Here is a 23,871-nt window from a genome sequence, read left to right on the forward strand (position 1 = left end):
TCACTTTCTACTTTTTTATTTATATTTTAACATTAAAAATTATTTGGCACGTTGAGAGAAGGAGAGAAGCAAAACGGTGGGCAAAGCTACCATTTTTCTTAACGTTCTCCCGGTGTTATCACTATTTAGCACGAGTCTCGTCACATTTTAAAACAGACTGAAGTCATAACAGGAGGTGTGTTGAGTTTTAAAAGTCTCATCATATTACATGCATTTGGGCTCTAATTAATGTGGTCGCTCATATGTAATTAGCACATCAAATTCATTAACCAAATTAGAAGAAGGCAGTTAAAGATTAGTTGCCCAACTTCAAATTCTGAGAGTCTAGAACTATTGATATATAATCTCCCTCTATTTTCCATTCAAAATCTCATTATACCTAAACAGATAATCAACTAACTAATACGTTCGACCTGTTCATCAGAAAGGTAGTGGAGGTGCATAGCTACCTCCTCTCATTATCAGACACGCGGCACTTGTCCAGTTATTGGCCAGCCATTGTAAAAATTAACCCGTATAAGTAGGATCTCTCCATCAACATCCGTTCAACACTATAAATATAGTCCTTTAGTTTCCTCTCTTAGCATATTAATTCACATTCCTGATCTATTATTATTATTATTATAGATATCTTCGTTAACCATAATAATAATAATCAAGAAAAATTTAAATCATGGGTGACGAACCCGAAACCGAACCTCCAATACCTCCGGTTCAAACAGCAGCAGAAGGCAACCGTCCAGTCCCGAAACTGAACGAAAGAATCCTGTCAACGCTCTCAAGAAGATCAGTGGCCGCACATCCGTGGCACGATCTCGAAATAGGCCCCGGAGCCCCGCAAGTGGTCAACATCGTCGTGGAGATAACGAAAGGCAGCAAAGTGAAATACGAACTGGACAAGAAAACAGGACTCATCAAAGTCGACAGAGTCCTTTACTCATCGGTCGTGTACCCACACAACTACGGCTTCATTCCCCGGACACTCTGCGAAGACAACGATCCCCTCGACGTGATGATCCTGATGCAAGAGCCGGTCATTCCGGGGAGTTATCTGCGAGCCCGGGCCATCGGATTGATGCCCATGATCGATCAAGGGGAGAAGGACGACAAGATCATAGCCGTCTGTGCTGACGACCCCGAGTATAAGCATTACACAGACATCAAACAGTTGCCACCTCACCGGCTGATGGAGATACGGCGTTTCTTTGAGGATTATAAGAAGAATGAGAACAAAGAGGTTGCTGTTAACGAGTTCCTGCCTCCTCAGATTGCTTTTGATGCCATTCAGTACTCCATGGACCTTTATGCCGAGTACATTCTGCAATCCCTCAGGAGATAGAGATTTTTTCTTTTTTTCCCCTTTTTTGCATATTATTAATCAATTAATTCATCAACAACCACACGCTGTTTATTTATTTTCAATATTTCTTCTAATTGTCTCTCGATGGAAAAGTCCCTGTCCATCAGTTGGAATAATAAGTCATTTGATTAATTAAAATATGGTATTTGATTATTATTATGAGCTATATATATGGCATTTTGAACAGCAGATATGTATTCAAAACCTTGTTATTCATTAACTATATTTTTCTAAAGTTTAAATCATGAGATTAATTAAAAAGTATAGTGGGATGGATCAAAATTTTCGTTTCCATGTCATCGCCATATTGATATGTTATTTATATATATATAGGTAATAAAAAAAGATCTCCAAATTAATGATGGTTAGTCATAGCTACTTTTATTATGATTCAAGAAGATTTTTAAACCCTCGCGTCAAGGATTAATGTGTATATTGTTATTGTAAAAGATTAGTTAGTGCTGTAGGCATTATATGCATATGTAATTACTTATAAAATAAAATTCTATATGCATTTTCATTCAGAAAATATTATTGTTCGGCTAAATGAAAAAATAGGCCTACTTTTGATATTGTTCATTTTGATTTTCAGATCTCAAAATGTTTTGAATTGAACATCACAGTGGATTGGCTTGCAGCAGCTTATGAGACGATAGGTTTACAACTTCAGCTCTATTTATGAGGCGTTAAATAATTTATGAGGCGCACCATGTGTGTAATTATTGTTTATCAAAATGAATAAGATTGTTCGTGTTGTTTTTTTTTTTTTTTTGTGTACATATATACACAGTGGAGAGAGAAAGAAAAAAGCGCAGATTATTTTCATATAGACACCAGCATTCATTCACAAGCATGGATCATTATTCATATAGACATCAGGCATTCTTTCACATAACAAGAAAGAGAGAGAAACCTTATTACTGGATATGATGTAACATGTATCTACTCATGATACTTAGCCTGAAGAAAAAGAAAATTCTTCTTGTGCATGGCAATTCCGGGCAGATAATCAAAGTCCAAATCTTGGTTCTTCATTCCAGGCGGTATTTCCCAATCAAATTTGTAAAGACGATTAGCAATTGCAAGATCCGCATTTGCAGTTCCCAAATGCATTCCAGGATACAAATTCTTCTGCCAGCACCAAATGGTATGAACTCTAAGTTTTGCTCTTTATAGTCAATAGAACAATCAATAAATCTCTCGGGATTACATTCCTCAGGATTCTCCCAAGCTTCAGGATCTCTTCCTATCGCCCATGCCTTTACGTAAACAAGTGTTTTAACTCGAATTTCATACCCGTCTATTAAGCACTTTTCCATTATTTCTTTGGGTACTAGTAAGGGAATTGGTGATTGCAATCTCAAAGTCCCCTTTAGTACAGCTTTAAGATATTTTACTTCTTGAAGATCAACTTCATCTACAAAGCCTTTGCAGCCAATCAAAGATCTAATTTCTTCTTGAACTTTTTTCATTGCTCTAGGATGCATCATGAGGTAGGTCATGGCCCAAACCACAGTCGAGCCGTTTGCAAAGCAAATAGCACATATATGGGTGTCTCTGTGGGATATGTGTGCGCGTGTGTATTATTTAAAGCAACAAAATTATATTAAATCAATTATATACAAAACTACTTATATATGTGATCCAAAGTTAGCTCAACTTTGAACCCATATCTTTTTGTACTTGAAGTAAAACATCAACTATATCCTCTTGCTGCAGCTCTGCTTTTGTTATTGTAGAACCTGAAGGGCACTCAGTTGCTCAAACACCTTCAGCTTCTGCCTAAGATCCAAGATCAGATTCCTAGATGCTAGACTATAGATGACTTGAAAAAGATTTAACCAAGAACTTCTACTGAACAAAACAATCAATGGTTTAAGAATCAAAGAATCGAAATAAACGAAAGAATAAAGAACAGAAAAGTTTTAACGTGGTTCAGCTAACACACTTAGCTTACATCCACGGAGGAACAAGACTTCAGGCTTTTATTGAATGAACTCAAGATTACAGAGAATTACATATGGTATCTCATGGAAATTACATGCGCTTAAACCCAGGAGGAACCCCCCTTTTATACTCATAAATCGTAGCCAGCTATCTGTACTAGAATCAGCTCCTTTCAGTTGCTGATAACTTCCTAGAAACTAATCCCAGATGCTCACGTGCAAGCCATGCTTCATCAACGACTTTAACGGCTTCTTTCATTCGAACCATTCACGTGCGTCTCAGGTGTTTCACTTAAATAAAACGACATTCCTTGACATCGTTTCACTTGGCTTTAGTTTACAAACCGAAACGCACTTTCTCAAGTCGTTTCAAAGTCTCTGAGTTGCTTTCACTGGTTACTTTACAAATCTCCACCTTGAAACAATTCATCCCTGTCAGTCTTTCTCCTCAAATTCATGCAAGTTACAAACTGCATATTTCAGCTATGTCCAAGTAGGTCTTGAACTTAGCTGAGGGTACCACCTTTGTAAGCATATCTGCAGGATTGTTGCTGGTATGTATTTTTACCATCTTTACAACTCCTTTTGATATTACATTCCTTATGAAATGCAATTTAATGTTGATATGCTTGGTCTTCTCATGATGAGCTGGATTTCTGCTCAAGTAAATGGCACTTGAGCTGTCACAGTGGATATCAACAACCTTCTGAGGTATTCCTAACTCACTGATTAAGCCTTTAAGCCATAAAGCCTCCTTGACAGCTTCTGAGGCTGCAGTATACTCAACCTCTGTAGTTGATAAAGCCATTACATGTTGCAAGCTTGCTTTCCAGCTTATCAGACATCCATTCAACATGAACATGTATCCAGTTTGTGATCTCCTTCTGTCCAGATCTCCAGCATAATCAGAGTCAACATAGCCCCATAAACCAGCTTCATTTGTCTCTTGATTCTTTCCATATAGCAACCCAAACTCCAAAGTTTCATTCAGGTATCTCAGCACCCATTTAGCTGCCTTCCAATGCTCTTTTCCAGGTGAAGCCATATACCTGCTTATCAAGCTTAGAGCATGTGAAATATCTGGTCTTGTGAGGACCATTGCATACATCATACACCCTACTGCATTGGCATAGGGTACCTTAGACATCTCTTGCCTTTCTTCACTTGACTTTGGACATTGCTGGTTTGAGAGTTTAAAATGTGAGGCCAGGGGTGTTATCACTGGTTTACAGTTGCTCATTCCAAAGGTATTAAGTACTTTTTCCAAGTACTTCTTCTGAGACAAAAACATAGTTCCCTTCCTTCTGTCCCTTGTGATTTCCATTCCCAAAATCTTCTTGGCATGACCCAGATCCTTCATATCAAACTCAGAGTTCAGCATCTGTTTTAAAGCTTCAACTTCTTCCCTCACTTTACAAGCAATCAACATATCATCAACATATAGTAGCAAGTATATGTGATGATTGTTGAGTATTAGAAAATGCATATTTATAAAGGAGAAAACCGTCATTTTACATTTTAAGTCTTACTAACAACCCTTACTTTTATATATTTAACCTTCTTGTGATTTAATTACATGTGTTTTATTTTAATTAAGTATTTTATGTATTTTAGGGGCATTATAGTCATTTCACAATAAAGGAGAGATCAGACGGCAAAACGGACATCACTTTTGAACTCAGGACGGTCGAAAACCTTAGGAGGAGCATAAAAGGAAAAATGGCACTATTCACATGTACGGTACTATTCACGTGTACGGTACTGTATATGTTACTGTTCACATAGACGGATGATGACGTGGCATTGACCGATGATGTGGCATTGACTGATGAGGTGTCACGATCCTGTTGGACTAAAATTCTTATGTACTGTTGATGGTGACGTGGCAGCATATCAGTGGACGAAAAATCTCGCGTACGGTGCATGCATCACACAGGATTATTTTCAACCAAACCGCGTTACTGTTCATCCGGGTCAAACCGCGTTACTGTTCAAAGTCGGGTCAAACCGTGTTACTGTTCATCCGCGTGGTCAAACGTGGACTGTTGACTGATGACGTGGCGCAATCCTGAGCGTCCAAACTGTTTTTAATCCGATGGCCATGATTTACTCCATGTATCTATAAAAAGGGGGCCTCCCCCCCCTAATTTGATATCTCTGAATCCATTTTTGGGATCCATTTTCTGTAATTCCTTCTCCATCTTGTATTTTCTTCGTATTTTAATAAATTTCCATTTTGCCCCTAGTTCAATTATGAGTGGCTAATTTTCTTTCAAGCTTGGGTTGAAGGTGAAGTCTCAACATGTGTCATGGGCTTAATTTGGTAAATTTACTTTCTCTTCCCCTCTAATTTTTGTGGATGTTTTGACTTCTCGTCGACAAATAATACTAATCTTGTCTAGATACCGCCTTGGTTACACCGGCTCTCTAGTATAAGGTTATTATTATTTGGCACGATAAGCCCTTAGCACCATATTGATTAGAGCGTGGTTCATGAGGTGTGGATTCCCCCCTCATGATTTAATTGGCATTAATACGGATTATTTAGCCCATGATGCATGTTGATACGGATCCAGATACCCAAGTACGTCAATTTAATAGATTTTCTCTTCAATTTATTCTCTCTATTGCAATTCCAATTTTAGAATTTATTCTCGCCATTTTAATTTAAGTATTAGCATATTCCAAATCATTTCCCCCATAAATCCAACTACCCATTTACAAAATTAATTCTATATATAATTAAAATCCACCTCCTCGTGGGATCGACACTCGTCACCATTAGTCTATACTACAATAGATTCGTGCGCTTGCGAGTACATTAAAATTTGCACAACAATGATCTGAATCTATTTGCTTATAGTATACACAACAATCGAAATTGCACCTCATGAATCCATGTGAAACCATGAATTCATCAAACCTGAGGTACCATTGCCTTGGGGACTGCTTCAAGCCATATAATGACTTCTTCAGCAAGCACACATGGTCAGGGTATTCAGAGCTTACAAAACCTTCAGGTTGAGTCATTAAAATCTCCTCCTCTAGTCTCCCATGTAAAAAGGTTGTTTTGACATCAAGTTGATCAAGCTCCATGTCATATACAGCTGTTAGAGCTAACAAAACTCTTATAGAAACATGTCTGACCACTGGAGAGAAGACTTCCTTAAAATCAACTCCTTCCTTCTGTGTATATCAATTTGCTACTAACCTAGCTTTGAATCTCCTAGGCTCATCAGCTGTCAGCCCTTCTTTTACCTTGAAAATCCATTTGCACCCCACAATCCTTCTTTTGTCAGGTTTCTTTACCAATTCCCAGGTATTGTTCTTGTATAGTGAGTCCATTTCATCTTCCATAGCCCTCTGCCACTCTGATTTATATGAACTCTTCATAGCCTCTCTGTAGCTTGTTGGCTCATCTTCCTCAACCTCATGTGATGCTGCCAGTGCATATGCAATGAGGTCTGCATAACCATATCTCTGTGGAGGTCTTATCTGTCTTCTCTCTCTATCTCTGACCAGGTGATAGTCTCTAAGTTGGGTTTGAGTGTGCTGTTGTGATTGTGGCTCATTGTTTCCATTACTGTCATTTTCATTTCTATCAGAATCTGCAGCTTCTTGTGAGGACTTCAGATTTGGATGCTCCACCTCAAACTGTATACTCTCTGGAGTTTTAGTCTGAGGTTCAGTACCAGTTTCTTGTAGTTTTTTCTTGAGCACAGTTTCTTCATTGAAGATCACATCCCTACTGATGATGCACCTTGGTGGGGATAGGTCAGTGCACCATAACTTGTAGCCTTTTACACCCTCTGGATACCCTATAAACTTCCCTTTCAAAGCTCTTGGAGATAACTTTCCTTGCTTTACATGTGCATAAGCATCACATCCAAAAGCTTTAAGCTCTGTATAGTTACCAGGTTTTCCAGACCACTTTTCTAATGGTGTTTTAAAGTCAATTGCAGCAGATGGGCTAAGGTTCACCAAGATGCAGGCTGTTAGTAAGGTTTCTGCCCATAGCCCTTTAGGAAGTTGGGACTGTATCATCATACATCTGACTTTGTCCATTAAAGTCCTGTTCATCCTTTCAGCTAGGCCATTTTGCTGTGGGGTTAACCTTACTGTTCTGTGTCTAGCAATCCCCTCATTTGCACAGAAACTGTCAAACTCTTGATTACAATACTCAAGGTCATTGTCTGTCCTTAGTTTCTTAACCTTTTTCTCGGTTTGATTCTCTACCAGTGCTTTCCACTCTTTAAATTTCCCAAACACCTGATCTTTACTTTTCAGCACATACACCCACACTCTTCTAGAGTAGTCATCTATCATGGTCATAAAATATCTATTTCCACCTAGGGATGGAACCTGAGAATGCCCCCATAGATCTGAATGTATATATTGCAAAATCTCAGAGGTCTTATGTATAGATTTCTTGAAGCTATTCCTAGTGGATTTACCTAGGATACATTCTTCACAGAACACTAGCTCTCCAATCTTATCATTCCCTAGAACACCTTGCTTATTAAGTTCTTTCAGACCTTTAATACTCATATGCCCAAGTCTTAAGTGCCATAGTGCAATTTTATCTATATTAGTGCTTTCAATGGCATTAGAGACCCCTGTTACAGACGCCCCATCTAAAACATAAACCCCATTCTTTCTGGTCCCTTTCATAACCAGTGTGGATCCATTAAGAATCTTCAACTCACCTGATTCAAGCTTAATGCTACATCCCATTTGATTTATCATTCCTAAAGAAATCAAATTCCTTTTAAATTCTGGAACATGCCTAACTTGTCTGATTTCTTTTATAGACCCATCATGCAGCTTAAGATGAATTATACCAATCCAAATGACTTTACACACTGAATTATTACCCATCATTACTCTTCCTCCATCAAAGTCTTGATAGTCCCTTATATGGACTCATATGAAATGTGCAACCAGAGTCAAGAATCCACTTACCCTTTTGCTTATCCTCAGTGGCAACACACACACCTGCTGACTCATAGCCATCTTCTTCTTCTTCAGCTGTAGCTGCATTCCCAACTTTCTCCTTATTCTTGTTCTTTAAGTCTGGGCAATCCTTCTTGAAATGTCCTTCCTTATGACAATGGAAACATTTCAGATCATTTGGCTTGGTCTTGGATTTGGACTGCTTCTGATTCTTTGTTGTATTCTTATTCTTTTCAAACTTCCCCTTTACTGTTAACCCAACTCCACTTTCTATACTCACAGACTTTTGTTGCAGCCCTCTAGTATTTAAGACTGCCTTTACCTCATCCAGGGACAATGTCTGCCTCTCATACATTAGGGCATCCACAAAGTTAGAGTATGATTGTGGTAATGAACTTACCAAGAGCAGAGCTTTACTTTCATCACTGAGGCTTTCATCAATTGTCTCTAGGGTGTCACACACTCTATTGAATTCATCTATATGATCATCAAGAGAGGATCCCTCTGCCATCTTTAGAGAAAACATCCTTTTCTTGATATGAAGTCTGTTGGTGAGAGACTTTGTCATATAGATGGTTTTCAGTTTTGCCCACAGATCAGCCACTGTCTTTTTTTTGGCAACTTCTCTAATAACAGAGTCTCCAAGACTCAAGATTATTGTGCTTTTTGCCCTTTTATCTATATCAGTAGCCTGTTGAGGTGTTAGTGATGATGAAGCTTCCATTCCCTCTTTCTTGGTGACTGGTTCTAAGGCATCTCCCAGTCCTTGAGTTATCAGTAGAGCCTCCATCTTTACTTTCCACATATTAAAGTCGTTCTTGCTTGTAAACTTCTCCAGATCAATCTTAGGGTGAGCCATACTAGAATCTGATTAAAGAAACCCTGCTCTGATACCAATTATAGAACCTGAAGGGCACTCAGTTGCTCAAACACCTTCAGCTTCTGCCCAAGATCCAAGATCAGATTCCTAGATGCTAGACTATAGATGACTTGAAAAAGATTTAACCAAGAACTTCTACTGAACAAAACAATCAATGGTTTAAGAATTAAAGAATCGAAATAAACGAAAGAATAAAGAACAGAAAAGTTTTAACGTGATTCAGCTAACACACTTAGCTTACATCCACGGAGGAACAAGACTTCAGGCTTTTATTGAATGAACTCAAGATTACAGAGAATTACATATGGTATCTCATGGAAATTACATGCGCTTAAACCCAGGACTAACCCCCATTTTATACTCATAAATCGTAGCCAGCTATCTGCACCAGAATCAGCTCCTTTCAGTTGCTGATAACTTCCTGGAAACTAATCCCAGATGCTCACGTGCAAGCCATGCTTCATCAACGACTTTAACGGCTTCTTTCATTCGAACCATTCACGTGCGTCTCAGGTGTTTCACTTAAATAAAACGACATTCCTTGACATCGTTTCACTTGGCTTTAGTTTACACACCGAAACGCACTTTCTCAAGTCGTTTCAAAGTCTCTGAATTGCTTTCACTGGTTACTTTACAGTTATGTTTGGATCCTTATGCTCGTCATTGAGTTCTTAATAGAATCTATCATCTTTTTGAAAGCAAATTTCGAGTCGACGCATCATTCCTCTGAGTTTATCAATCCAGCCCATGAAAGGAAAATAATCTGTCACAAAAAAGCCTACAGGCGAGGCTTGAATTTCAGTAAAAAATGTAAGGAATCTACTTCTTCCACTTATTGCTTCATATTCGTTACCATGCCTCTTGCCAAAACCAATTCTACAAATAATGTTGCTTGCAAGAGACCTCATTATCCCACTTAAGTTGACTTGTTTAGAAGCAGCTGATTTTAATATGTATTCAATCATTCTCGAAACTTCATCTTCTCTAATGGGTCGAAAACTTTGTGCTCTGCTAGGGTTAAAGAGGTAACTGCCACATAATTTTCTTATCTCTATCCAGTACTCACCATAGGGTGAAAATACCAAGTCCAAGCCATTATAAGATAGCTTTTATGATGCTAGACTTGCTAGCCAACTACAGAATTGAATATCATGGGTTTTCGAAGTCTCTTTAGCCATTTCTGCTGAGGAAACAACTATAATTGGCACAACACCAAGATGCAATGAAATAAAAGGGCCATATATTTTAGATAGTTCCCATAATAACACTTGAGGCTTTGAGAAATCAAACTGGTGTACGTTACCGATAAAGGGTAGGCCATGAGGGCGAGGAGGTATTTTAATCTTTTTTTTATTATTTTTATGATAAGTGTTTACGGAAAACAAGAAGAGGAAGATTGGGAGACACAGAATGATGATGATCACAAGTAAAGCCATTATCGTTTATGCTCCCTACTGAAGTGACTAAACCTCTATAAATAAGGAAACAAAATGCAAGTTAATAAATATTATCAGAGGGCTCTCTTTTTGTTTTGTATTCTTGTTATTGAGTTTATCTCATTTGGTGCCCAAAAGCATAAGGTCCAAAAATATTTGTTTGATGTATGATTAATATTAAGGTTTAAACTTGCATGAAAATTGCCATAAAATTTGGCTTTAAAAAGCAAGCAGCTTACCTAATTTGTGATATCGCAAAAAGACGAGTGAAGAAAAGACGAGAGAGAGAACAGTGGCGTGAGATTAGATTTGGGAGCTAGGATTTTAATATTTGATTACATGATCGGAAGGCGAAATTAACTCTGTTTTCTCCCAAATTTTGAGGGTAAATTCATGGTATCGCCCTCTACAATCCTATTGGTCTTTATTTTTATTTTATCCTTTCGTTGGCTATTATTTGAAATACTCACTTGTTAAAGAGGCAAATATTAGGTTGTTACTGTAAGCAAGAATATTGAGAATCTTGATGTTGTTAGTCTCTAGTGTCATCTAGAGAAGAATTTGTACTGTAATCCCATTAAACTAGTGAAAGATTTTATCAGACTACAATCCCGCGGTTTTTCCCGCTTTGGGATTTCCATGTAAAAAATATGTCTCTTGTGGTTGGTTTATTTTTCTGCCTATTTATTTGTGGTACACATTCCTATTTTAATCACACAAAAAGAAAAAAAGTTTTGTTTCCGCTTAATTTTCAACTGCTTGTGTGAGTTCCTTTCCCAACATAGTGGTATCAGAGTATCAGGTTGTGTTTTTTTATTACTTATATGGTTGAGATGGAGGAGTCATCTGCATGCATGATTAAATTAAAGTCATAGAATTATGGTATTTGGAAATCTAGGATGAAAAATTTTATGTACATGAAAAACTTACATGAACCCATTAAAGGCGAATAAGCTAGACCCGCCGATTTAGATAAGAAATTTGAGCAATTAAATAAGAAGGTTGTGGGTACTATTAGGTCATCGATTAATCAGAGTGTGTACCACCACGTCGCGAAGGAATCTAGGGCTGATGTTCTTTGGAGAAAATTAGAGACGATTTATGAGCAGCCGACAACACAGAATAAAGCTAATCTGATGAAAAAGCTTGTTAACTCGAAATACAATGAGGGGCACAGTATAACTGAACGCACTAGTGAGTTTCAGGGCTTAGTTGATCAATTGACTACTATGAAAATTATTTTAGATGATGAGTTACAAGCATTGTTGTTGCTTAGTTCTTTATCTGACAGTTAGGAAATATTAGTGGTGTTAGTGAATAATTCAGCTCTGAACAAAAAATTAACCTTAGATATGGTTATAGATAGGCTGCGAAATGAAGAATCTAGAAGAAAGAGTGTTGAAGCAGTTCTCTCTAAGTCAGATGTATTTGTTTCACAAAAACAAAAAATGCGGGGGAGAAGCCAAAGCAGAAATTCCTGCCAGCAGAACAATGATAACCCTAGAGACAGATCTAAGTCATAGAGGAGAAACATAAAGTGCTTTCATTGTTAGAAAATGGGTCACGTTAAAAAGGGAGTGTATATTGTGGAAAAGAGAACAGACGAAAGAAAAAGATGATAGCTTAGAAAAATGACAAAGAGAACATTAAAGTCATAGATGATGGTGATATGGGTATTGTTTATGATGAGAGCTCTGTAAATCTCATTTGTCATACCAGTGATAGAAGTCAAGATCAAGAAAAAATATGTGAATGTGACTGTAAAAGATTTTGAAATTGAGACGTGCATAAAAAACTTGGTTACATTGGTGAGAAATGATTAGGAACTCTTGCTAGAAAATGATTTCTACCCAGCTTCGCAGGTATGTTCCTTAAGACTTATGTTCATTGCTTAGTTGGAAAGACACACAAAGTAGCTTTTAAAAGCTTTTCTCCATCTAGAATGTCGCAAATATTTAATTTGTTTCACATTGATATTTGCATTATGCAAAGTAGATCAATAAGAGGTGCACTTTATTTTATGACTTTTATTGATGTCTGTTCTAGAAAAATGTGAGCTTTTTCTTTGAAATCTAAAAACTAGGTGCTTGATATGTTTAAGTTCTTCCATGCTTATATTGAGAGAGTGACATGAAGAAAATTAAAATGTGTCAGGGTAGATAATGAATGTGAGTATAGAGGACTATTTGAATAGTATTGGATATCCCATGGAATCAGGCTTGAGAAAACTGTACCAAAAACCCCGCAGCAGAGTGGTGTTGTAGAAAGGATGAACAAAACAATTGAAGATAGGGTCCGGTGTATGCTTTTCGATGCTAAGCTTCCTAAATCTTTCTGAGCAGAGGCTATGCGTACTGTAATTGACTTGATTAACCTTTCTCCTTCAGCTCCATTAGATAGCGATGAACCTAAGAGAGTTTGGATCGAGAAAGACGTTTCTTATAAACACATGAGAATGTTTAGTTGCAAATCATATATTTACATACCTAAATATAAAAGATCGAAACTTGATGATAAAGCCAAGGAATGCATTTTCTTAGGTTGTGGGTATGAAGAATTTGGGCATGAAGAATTTGGGCATAAATTATAGGATCCAATGGCAAAGAAATTAATCAGAAGTAGAGATGTTGTGTTCCTTGAAAATCAAATAGTTGGTGATGCAGAGAAGAGTGATGAGTCTCAGTCATCTCCAGAGATTCCTATTATCCTAACTTCAGTTTCTCCACTTGCAATTCATGATGATTATGGGAAAGCTGGAGAGGATAATAATGATGGTCTGGAAAAACCAGTTGAGTAAGCACCTCTAAAACCACCTGTACTACTAGTTGAACTAGAATTAAGGAGATTAACCAGAGAACAATAACTTTCCACTAGATATCCTTCACATGAGTATGTATACTTACAGATGGAGGAGAGTCGGAATGTTTTAAAGAAGCCATGTCTTACCAGCATAAAAATGAGTTGGTTAAAGCCATACAAGAGAATATAAAATTCTTGAATGAAAACCACACTTATGACTTAGTAAAGGTTCCTAAGGGAAAAAGGGCACTGAAAAATTAAATGGGTTTACAAATTAAAGACTTAAAATAACTCACAACAGCGATACAAGACTAGATTGGTTGTGAAAGGTTTCAGTCAGAAGAAAGATGTTGATTTTGAAGAAATATTTTTTCCTGTGGTGAAGATGTCTTCTATCCAAGATGTTCTGGGATTAGCAACTAGCTTGAATTTGGAGATTAAACATCTTGATATAAAGATAGCTTTCATACACAGTGACTTAAAAGCGGAAATATACATGGAGCAACCTGAAGGGTTCAGTATTAGAGGCAAAAAAGAACTTGTGTGCAAGTTGAAGAAAAGTTTGTATGGGCTGAAACAAGCACCAACACAGTGGTACAAGAAGTTTGATTCTTTTATGGAGAATCATGACTTCTACAAGACTATATGTGATCATTGCGTTTTTGTGAAGAAGTTTGGTGATAATGATTTTATCATTCTTCTGCTTTATGTGGATGACATGTTGATTGTTAGTCAGGATGCTAATAAGATTGACAATTTAAAGAAAGAGCTTAGCAAGTCTTTTGCAATGAAGGACTTGGGAAAGGTGAAATAAATTCTTGGCATGAAAATTTTCCGCGATAGAAAATTTAAGAAGTTATAGTTATCTCAAGTAAGGTGGGCAAAAAAGCTCGGCCCTCACACATGAGAGCCTGGACAATGGGTCAAGAAAAAAAACCTGGGCCAGACCCAGGCCAACAATTTTAAAAAATTTATAAATTAGAATAATATAATTAAAATTGAAAAGTAACTTTAAAAAAAAGAAAACTTAAATTCTTAATTTATAAATCAATAATGATTCAAAAAAGCTAAAATTATGATACTAAATTCTCTCTTTTATGTTAATTAATTAAGAGATCAATAATAATTCAAAAAAGCTAAAATTATGATACTAAATTCTCTCTTTTATGTTAATTAATTAAGAGAGTATTTAAATTAGAGAATCCAGTATTAAAGAAAATTAAATTTATAAGCTTTTATTTGCTTTATTTACTATTTTACTTTGAAATATTCATTTTATTTAATTTATCTATGATTATAATAACTTGTTGTTCATTAATTTATATCAAATTTATAATAATTTAAAAAAAATTAAAAATATATAAAGCCTGAGCCCGGCCTAGGCCCTCATGCTCAATCCTAGGCCCAAGCCCTCTTTTTGCCATCCGTAATCTCAAGAAGCATATGTTGAAAGAATTCTTGAAAGATTTAACATAAGCAAGGCGAAATCTGTTTGTTCTCCACTTGCGGGCCATTTCAAGGTTAGTTCCGAGCATTATCCTACAAGTGAGAAAGAGAAGCAAGAGATGAGATGAGTAAGGCAAAAAAGCTCGGCCCTCACACCTGAGAGCCTGGACAAGGGGTTAAGAAAAAAAGCCTGGGCCAGACCCAGGACCACTATTTTAAAAAAAATTATAAATTAGAATAATATAATTAAAATTGAAAAGTAACTTTAAAAAAAAGAAAACTTAAATTCTTAATTTATAAATCAATAATGATTCAAAAAAGTTAAAATTATGATACTAAATTCTCTCTTTTATGTTAATTAATTAAGAGAATATTTAACTTAGAGAATCCAGTATTAAAGAAAATTAAATTTATAAGCTTTTATTTGCTTTATTTATTATTTTACTTTGAAATATTCATTTTATTTAATTTATCTATGATTATAATAACTTGTTGATCATTAATTTATATCAAATTTATAATAATTTTAAAAAAATTAAAAATATATAAAGCCTGAGCCCGGCCCAGACCCTCATGCTCAAAAGCCTAGGCCCAAGCCCTCTTTTTGCCATCCATAATCTCAAGAAGCATATGTTGAAAGAATTCTTGAAAGATTTAACATAAGTAAGGAGAAATCTGTTTGTTCTCCACTTGCGGGACATTTCAAGGTTAGTTCCGAGCATTATCCTACAAGTGAGAAAGAGAAGCAAGAGATGAGATGAGTTCCTTATGCTTCAGTTGTTGGTAGTTTGATGTACACTATGGTTTGGACAAGACCAAATATTGCTCATGCAGTTAGTGTAGTCAGCGGTTTCTCTCCAATCCAAGCAAAGAACACTAGATAGTAGTGAAATGGATTTTCAGATATCTCAGAGGCAATTCCAAGGCATGTTTATGTTTTGGTGGTGACAAACATGTATTATAAGTGTACACGGATGCAGATATGGCAAGAGATTTGGATTCTAGAAAATTCCTATTCGGATATTTGCTCACCTTTGCAGGAGGAGTAGTCTCATGGCAATCCAAACTTCAGCAATGTGTTGCTCTGTCTACCACATAAGCAAGTATATTGCAATCACTGAATGTTGCAAAGAAACCTTGTGGATGAAGAATTTCCTACAAGAGTTGAGTGTAAAATAAGACAGCTTTGTTGTATATTACGACAACCAGAATGTCATTCACTTGGCAAAGAATTCGACATACTATTCGAAATCTAAGCATATTGATATGAGATATCATTGGATACGAGACGTATTTGAGAAGAAACAGTTGCAATTTGAGAAGATACACACAACAGAGAATGGGTTAAATATGATAACAAAGCCATTGCCCCATGAGAAGCTGAAAAGCCATATGCAGAAAGCAGGCTCGGTGGTGCCCCTCAAATGATCTAGGGGGGAAAGATTGGTTGAGTCCATCTCATTTGGAGGCCCAAAACCCCAAAGTCCAAAAAGGCTTACTTGATGTATAATTAACATTAAGATTTGGACTTGGATGAAAATTGCCATGAAATTTGGCTTTGAAAGGCAAGCGGCTGACTTAATTTGTGATATCACAAAAAGACAAGTGAATAAAAGACAAAAGAGAGAAAAATGGTGTGAGATTAGATTTGGGGGCTAGGATTTCAATTTTTAATTGGACGATTGGAAGGTAAAATTAACTCCGTTTTTTTCTAAATTTTGAGGGTAAATTCCTGGCATCGCCCTCTACAATCTTACTGGTCTTGATTTTTATTTTATCCTCTCGTTGGCTATTATTTGAGATACCCACTCGTTAGAGAGATCTATATTAGGCTATTATTTTAAGGCAAGAATATTGAGATTTTTGATGTTGTTAGTCTCTAGTGTTATCTACAGAACAATTTGTGTTGTAATCCCATTAAAATAGTGAAAGATTTTATCGGACTACGATCTCGTGATTTTTCCGCTTTGGGATTTCCACGTAAAAAATATGTCTCTTGTAGTTGATTTTTCTTTGGATTTTGTTAGTTTATTTTCCTGTCTATTTATTTGTGATTCACCTCCTATTTTAATCACACAAAGAAGGAAAGAGTTTTGTTTCTGCTTAATTTTCAACTACTTGTGTGAGTCCCTTTCCCAACACTTGTGAGTTTTGCTAAACAAAACAAATTTGACAACTTGGATTAAAAAAAAAAAAACTCAACAGTGATCAAAATTTCAATAATTAAATTTCTTTTTCAGCATATTATATATACAAATTATTGTGAGTTTTACAAAAAAAAAAAAGATTTGATAACTGTTGATGCCAAAAAACAACCTCAACAACTGAGTTTGTTTTGGTGTAGAAAACATAATAAAATAAACCTATATTGCAAGTTGAACACGAATTTCTCAACCTACCATTCATAGAATATGGTCAGGGTTCACCGATGGGGTTCCAACAAGAATCCTCTAATACTAATGTCATATCTTTAGTATAAAGGGATCTTTCATTGATAAAGAAATCACACTCAAAATGTAATGCATAATACTATCCAATTATCATAGGAAAGTTTAAGCATTAGTTTACTTTCTTTGTCTTGTTTTTTCACCTTATATTACCCTCTTCTCTTGATGTCCATTTTCTGTTTAAATATCCCTCAAGAGGCAGACATCTTTATTCCCTTAAAACTCACATATCTTTCTAACATGGGTAGTTGGTTCACATGAAGTATCCAAACCTAGCATAAGTCCCTTGTTTTCATGATCGAGAAAGTGTGATAGGACTTCGAAGCTTAAAAATGATAAAAAGAAGAGAAGAATATCCAACCTAGCACTCGTCCTAGTTTTCAATATTGAGAAAATATGATTGGTGATGGAAACTTAAAAAAAGAAAAAAATCAAATATTTACATGTCAAACTCAATTTGTAAAGTCAAATATGTAGATGTCGGTCTCAATCGTATTGTTACCAAAATTATTCGAACTCTAATTAATTCGAAGAATCGATTAATGACAATTTAGTCTAAAACCTAAAATAAAATAAAACAAGTAAAAATTAAACAAAGATGCAAGCATTAATAGAAATCACCAAGAGGTTAAAATATAAGGACATCCAACTTCAACATAACCAATTCAATTTAATTGTTCATCTATGCCATTAAAAATTATTACTCACATTAACAGAGAATTTCCATAACCTATTCAATATCATCTCTCAAGTAATATTAAAAAAATACCCGCACATATTAACCCACTATATCTCTATACGGATTAAGTATGCTAAGGTTCTTTAAGTTCTATGGAAATTCTAATAAAACAGCACAAATCATGTTAATACATATTTGTCTGCCACATAATCCATGACATCCATTACACAGAGCAAAAACACATAAATCATAATTGTTATATCTCAATGCCAGTTTAGTAATGTTATAGCTTTTAAAATAATTATTATTAGTTGTGCTATAAAAATAAGCAATTGTGAAAAGAATCATTGAAACATTTAGTAAAATTTATTTATAAAAGTGCTTTAAGTTTTAAAAGCAGTTATATGTATTTTATAAAACTTATTGTTAAACTATTGCAAAAATATGAAATTACAAATGACTGAAATGGACACATGTTAAATAATTATTTATACATTTATAAACATGTATATATAATATTTTTTATTGTGTATGTGTAATAATTAATAAATATAATAATTTTTTTATTTTATCTCCATATAATTGATAATGATATTAATATTTTAAATTAAATGATTTTATTTCCTAATTGAATGAGTATAGTTTTAGATTTTTATAACATATGTGAGGATATAGACATAATTGTATTACATACAAAACTAATTCTTAAATTCATATTTTGAAAAGTTATCATTTCTCTACTTTTTAAAATTTACTATAAGATAGAATGATTTTTTCATAAATATTTAAAAAAAATTACCAAACTCTAATATTAACTTTTAACTTTTTAAAATTACTTTGAGTTTTTTAAAAGTAATCTCAAACGGGCATTTAATAATGAAAATGTATTTAATTTGATTTTGCTTGTTTTAAATCTTCACGTGTAGGCTTGATTAAGCTTTTCTAATTTGCTTTGACGCAGCGATTTAATTGGAAATCAACTTCTTAATTCGGCTTAAAGTTATGAATTATATTAATTGGTACTTTAGTCATTCCCTGTTAAAATGGATATTTTCGTAATTTTATGATCTAAGCATATAATGGTACATTCTATGGTCAAAACTGCGGCCAACGGTGAATTTAATGAAAATTATAATGGTTATGTTTTCGTTGATGACTTTTCGAGGGGGTAAATGTAACAAATGGCAGTACACAATTGAGCGTCCATTAAAATTAACCCCCCAAAAAATGATGAAGCAAAAACAAAAACCATAAAATTCAGTGTGCTATAACATTAAATCGGTAAAATTTAAAAAGCTAATAATGTCAATGAGGACCATAATAAATAAACCATAAACTATAGTAGACAATAACAAAAAAATTAAAAATAAAAATAAATTGAATCTATATTCTTAATTAATTTATGTTATTTTTCAAATTATAAATTAAACTATCAAATTTGAATTGGATTTGTTCTAGCACTTCGACAGAGTTGTACTTGAAATAAATTACCACATGTTCTAGTTGAGTAATTGGATATATGTTTTAAAAATTAATAATAGATGATTATATATTTGCAAGCCGAAATAAACCTTATTACAAGAAAAAAAAATCATTACACTCATGATCCAATAACACTAAATAAAGGAAAAAATTAAAAATTTTCCGTCAAGAAAAAGTGAATAAACTCCTCTGTGTACAAATCCTTTATAATTTTCTGAATTCTAATTAATTATATCATTACTCAATCCTTTAGAAATATGGGAGTATTGATAATTAATAGATCTCGAATTGAAATCAAGTACGTGTGACCTCTAATTAATTAAATCTTGAAAAATGTATATAGACAAATTCGTCTTTTCTTAGTTAATTCAACAACCATTAATTTTTTTTATTTTTTTCATTAGTTGTGTCTCACGATGGAAGATCTTGTCCATATGTTGGAATTATAATAAATCATCTTATTATTTCTATTGTTTATTATTACTACGATGTATTGAGATCCAATATTTGAATCCCAACTTGAGTTCTAATGTCATGTATTACTTATTTATTGGATGATAAATGTAAAATTACTTATTACTCTATTTTATTATTCAAAAAATAAATGATATATTAATTGGAACTTAAGTTAGGATTCAAATGTTAGGATCCTTTAAATTACTCATACTATGAGCTATGTGGTTTTAAAACCTCAAGTATGAATTCAAAATTTTGATTGTTATGCATTAACTATATGTTTCTAAAGTTTAAAAGTGGTGATGAAATTAAAAAGTCTAGTGGGATGGATCAAATTTTTTGTCTATATTTATATCATCGATATATTGATATGTTCATTATATTTTTGTAACCGAAAAAAAAAAAAAGATCTCTCAACTAATGATGTTTATCTCTCAACTAATGATGTTTAGTCATAAATATTTTTATGAATAGGCAAGAAGATTTTTCGTCAAGAATGTGTATACTATATAAGATTAATGATAATACAGGGACTATGTGCATAAGTTTGTTTTATAAATCTATATGCATTCTCAAAAAGTATTATTTAATATCGAAAAGTTAAATGGGTTTACTTGTTATTGTTCATTTTGATTTTCAGATATCAAAATCTTTTGAATTGAAGAGCACGGGGGATTAGCATGCATCAGCTTATGAGGCTGCAGGTTTACACAACTTCATCTCTTTTTTTCTTTTTCTCTTTCCAACCCCTAAAAGGAAAATAATCTGTTACAAAAAAAGCTTACAAACAAGGCTTGAGTTTCTTTAAGCATTAATGCATATGGAATCTACTTCTTTGACTTGCTTCGTCATCTTCTTCATACCACTTCCCCAAAAATCGACAAAGTGATAAAATTTTCATTAGTGATAATAATTGTTGTACTCTGGTTTTTCCACAACCTGAACCCATAAAAAACCAATGCACCAATGTGACATTATAGATCAATGGACTTGAAACCCTAAAACCCAAGTAACCGATAAGGACTCTCATGTAAGAATAACAACAGTACATTATTTTAGTATTTGGGGAGAAGTCACGCACACTCCTAAGGTTTTGTTTAAATAGTCAACACGGATCCTTTTAATTTCTTAAATAGTCACACAAACCTCATTAATTTCATAAATTACAATTATACCCTTTCATTGTGGATTTTTTGTTGAAAAGAAATTGTTAACAATCTACAGATGCATACTATCTGAAATCTAGTGAGATTATAAATAAATATACTTATAATGACACTCTAGATGCTAACAACGGAAATCTATCAAATTTTTTTTTTTTTTTGGTTTTTTACTCTTCACAGACTGAGTACAAAAAATATAGTTAATGTAGTGATCTTACTAGTGAAAGTTGAAAAAATGAGCAGAAAATGATAAAATTAGGCAGAATGGAGTTTTAGTCATGTTCCATTCACATTTTTGTCAGTACGTATATTCATTTACAGGTCGGGAAAAGGACTTGATCTACTAGTAAAGTCTTTGTCATGTGACTCACCACGCAGATAACTTATTGAAATGGCAATTATAGATCACTTAATTTAACAAGTTGAGCTCCGTGGCAATGCAGGAAGCAGGTCGTCAAGCTGATCTCATAGGCGGAGTATGACAGAAGAAAATGAATAATATTGTTAGAGGTTATTTTTGTGCTCGTATATACATTTTTTACTCTAGAGAGAACAATAGAAGAAGTTAAAAAAAGCCTAGAATATTATTCACACAGACATCACCATTCATTACACATAATTAAGGGGGAAAAAAGGAAAATGCCTTATCCATCAAAGGAGATTCCTTAATTCACATACTCATGGTACTTAGCCAGAAGAACAAGAAAATTCTTCTTATGCACGGTAGTTCCGGGCAGAGAATCAAAGTCCAAATCTTGCTTCTTCATTCCTGGAGGCATTTCCCAATCAAATTTGTAAAGAAGATTGGCAAGTGCAAGATCCACAGTTGCAATTCCCAAATGCATTCCAGGACAAATTCTTCTGCCAGCACCAAATGGTATAAACTCAAAGTTTTGCCCTTTAAAGTCAATAGAACGATCAATAAATCTCTCAGGATTAAATTCCTCAGGATTCTCCCAAGCTTCAGGATCTCTTCCTATTGCCCATGCATTTACGTAAACAATTGTTTTAGCCGGAATTTCATACCCGTCTACTATGCACTTTTCAGTTGTTTCTCTGGGGACTAGTAAGGGAACTGGCGGTTGCAATCTCATAGCCTCTTTCACTACAGCTTTAAGATAGTGTAGTTCTTGAACATCATCTTCATCGACAAAGCTTTTGTTGCCGCCAACCAAAGATCTAATTTCTTCTTGAACCTTTTTCATCACTCTAGGATACTTCATTAGGTAGGTCATGGTCCAAACCATAGTCGCCGCGCTCGTGTCTGTTCCAGCAACGAATATGTCCTGCAAAGCAAACAACATATATATGTACATACGGATAAATTATCTAAAGCAAAAAATTATATTAGATTAATTATACACATAAATAGACATGCTGTCAATTACATACCATGAGCACTGCTTTGATGTGATCCAAAGTTAGGTCAACTTTGAACCCACGATGTTTTCGAATTTGAAGTAAAACATCAATTAAATCCTCCTGCTGCATATCTGCTTTTGTTCTTTTTGGATCTAAATGCTCGTCGATGAGTTCTTGGTAGAATCTATCAGATTCTTGGAAGTTATTTTCCAGGCGACGCATCATTCCAGTGAGTTTATCAATCCAACCCATAAAAGGAAAATAATCCGTAACAAAAAAGGCTATAGACAAGGCTTGAATTTCTCTAAGCAATGCATGGAGTCTACTTCTTTCACTTGTTGCCTCATCGTTATCATCAGATCTCTTGCCAAAACCAAGTCTACAAATGGTGTTGCACGAAAGAGACATAATTATCTCACTTAAGTTGACTTGTTTAGAAGCAGCAGCTGATTTTGATATGGATTCAATCATTCTCGAAACTTCATCTTCTCTAATGGGTCGAAAATTTTGTGCTCTAATAGAGTTAAAGAGATGAATGACACATATTTTTCTAATCTCTCTCCAATACGCACCATACGGTGAAAATACCAATTCCAAGCCATTATAAGTTAGCCTTTGTGTTGCTACCAAAGCTGGCCTGCCAGAGAATTGAAGATCATGGGCTTTTAAAGTCTCCTTAGCCATTTTGGCTGAGGAAACAACTAGGGTCGGCACAAAACCAAGACGCAATGACATGAGAGGACCATATTTTTTAGATAGTTCCCAAAATGACACATGAGGCTTTGAGACGTCAAACTGATGTAAGTTTCCTATAAAAGGAAGGCCCTTGGGACCAGGTGGTAGCGACGAAGCATGCCTTGAGGTTATGTGTCTTCGTAAAACAAAGAAGAGGAAGATTGGGGGACACAGAAGGATGATCATGACGATAAGTAAAGCCATTATCCCTACTGCGATAATAATAGAGAACCTCTATGAATAAGGAAACAAAACGCAATTCAGTAATATAAAAGTATAAATGGGAGGGCTCTCTGTTGGTAGTCTTGTGAGGTCCTTTTATATTGTGTGAGGTTTGCAAAACGAAACATATATAACAGATTTGATAAGTTCGACAAAGATTTAATATCCACGTATATCTTGCCTTCGAAAATTCCAATGCTGCATTATTGTTGTGACACTATTATACATTTGAGGTCAGCCATGAAATGATATTTTGCGCGCTAGGAGATCTTAATTTAGTCATGATATTAATTATTGATTTATCTGTGTCAATGGTCAATGCTTATCCTTTCATGGCCACTTGGATTTAATAATTGGTAAGTAGGCCCCTTTTGTAAGCCATGCCCATATTTTATTAATCGAGAAAACTTCCAAGTTTTCGACATTAACCTGTCATCATGCACAAAGTTCTTCTGTTGTGTTTTCCTTTCGCGATCAAGTTACAGCCGGCTAGGATTAATTTTTT

The 23,871-nt window shown here is 34.7% G+C and overlaps 2 protein-coding genes and 1 pseudogene across 2 annotated transcripts; 1 reads left to right on the forward strand and 2 right to left on the reverse strand.

Moving 5' to 3' along the window:
- Nucleotides 1-580: 580 nt before the first annotated feature.
- LOC102610591 (soluble inorganic pyrophosphatase 1-like) lies at nucleotides 581-1,397 on the forward strand. The gene has a single exon (XM_006478935.3). The coding sequence runs from the start codon at nucleotides 674-676 to the stop codon at nucleotides 1,337-1,339; it is 666 nt and encodes a 221-aa protein (XP_006478998.2). The 5' UTR covers nucleotides 581-673; the 3' UTR covers nucleotides 1,340-1,397.
- A 780-nt stretch (nucleotides 1,398-2,177) lies between these two features.
- On the reverse strand, nucleotides 2,178-10,575 carry LOC102610901 (6,7,8-trihydroxycoumarin synthase-like; annotated as a pseudogene).
- Nucleotides 10,576-21,612: 11,037 nt separating this feature from the next.
- Nucleotides 21,613-23,509, reverse strand: LOC102615608 (cytochrome P450 71A1). Its single transcript, XM_006478862.4, has 2 exons — nucleotides 22,440-23,509; nucleotides 21,613-22,333 (listed from the first exon to the last, which is right to left on the reverse strand). The coding sequence occupies exons 1-2, from the start codon at nucleotides 23,346-23,348 to the stop codon at nucleotides 21,713-21,715; spliced, it is 1,530 nt and encodes a 509-aa protein (XP_006478925.2). The 5' UTR covers nucleotides 23,349-23,509; the 3' UTR covers nucleotides 21,613-21,712.
- Between the last annotated feature and the right edge of the window lie 362 nt (nucleotides 23,510-23,871).

Source organism: Citrus sinensis, chromosome 3 (genome assembly GCF_022201045.2).
Source record: "Citrus sinensis cultivar Valencia sweet orange chromosome 3, DVS_A1.0, whole genome shotgun sequence".
In the NCBI taxonomy this organism is placed as follows: Eukaryota; Viridiplantae; Streptophyta; class Magnoliopsida; order Sapindales; family Rutaceae; genus Citrus; species Citrus sinensis.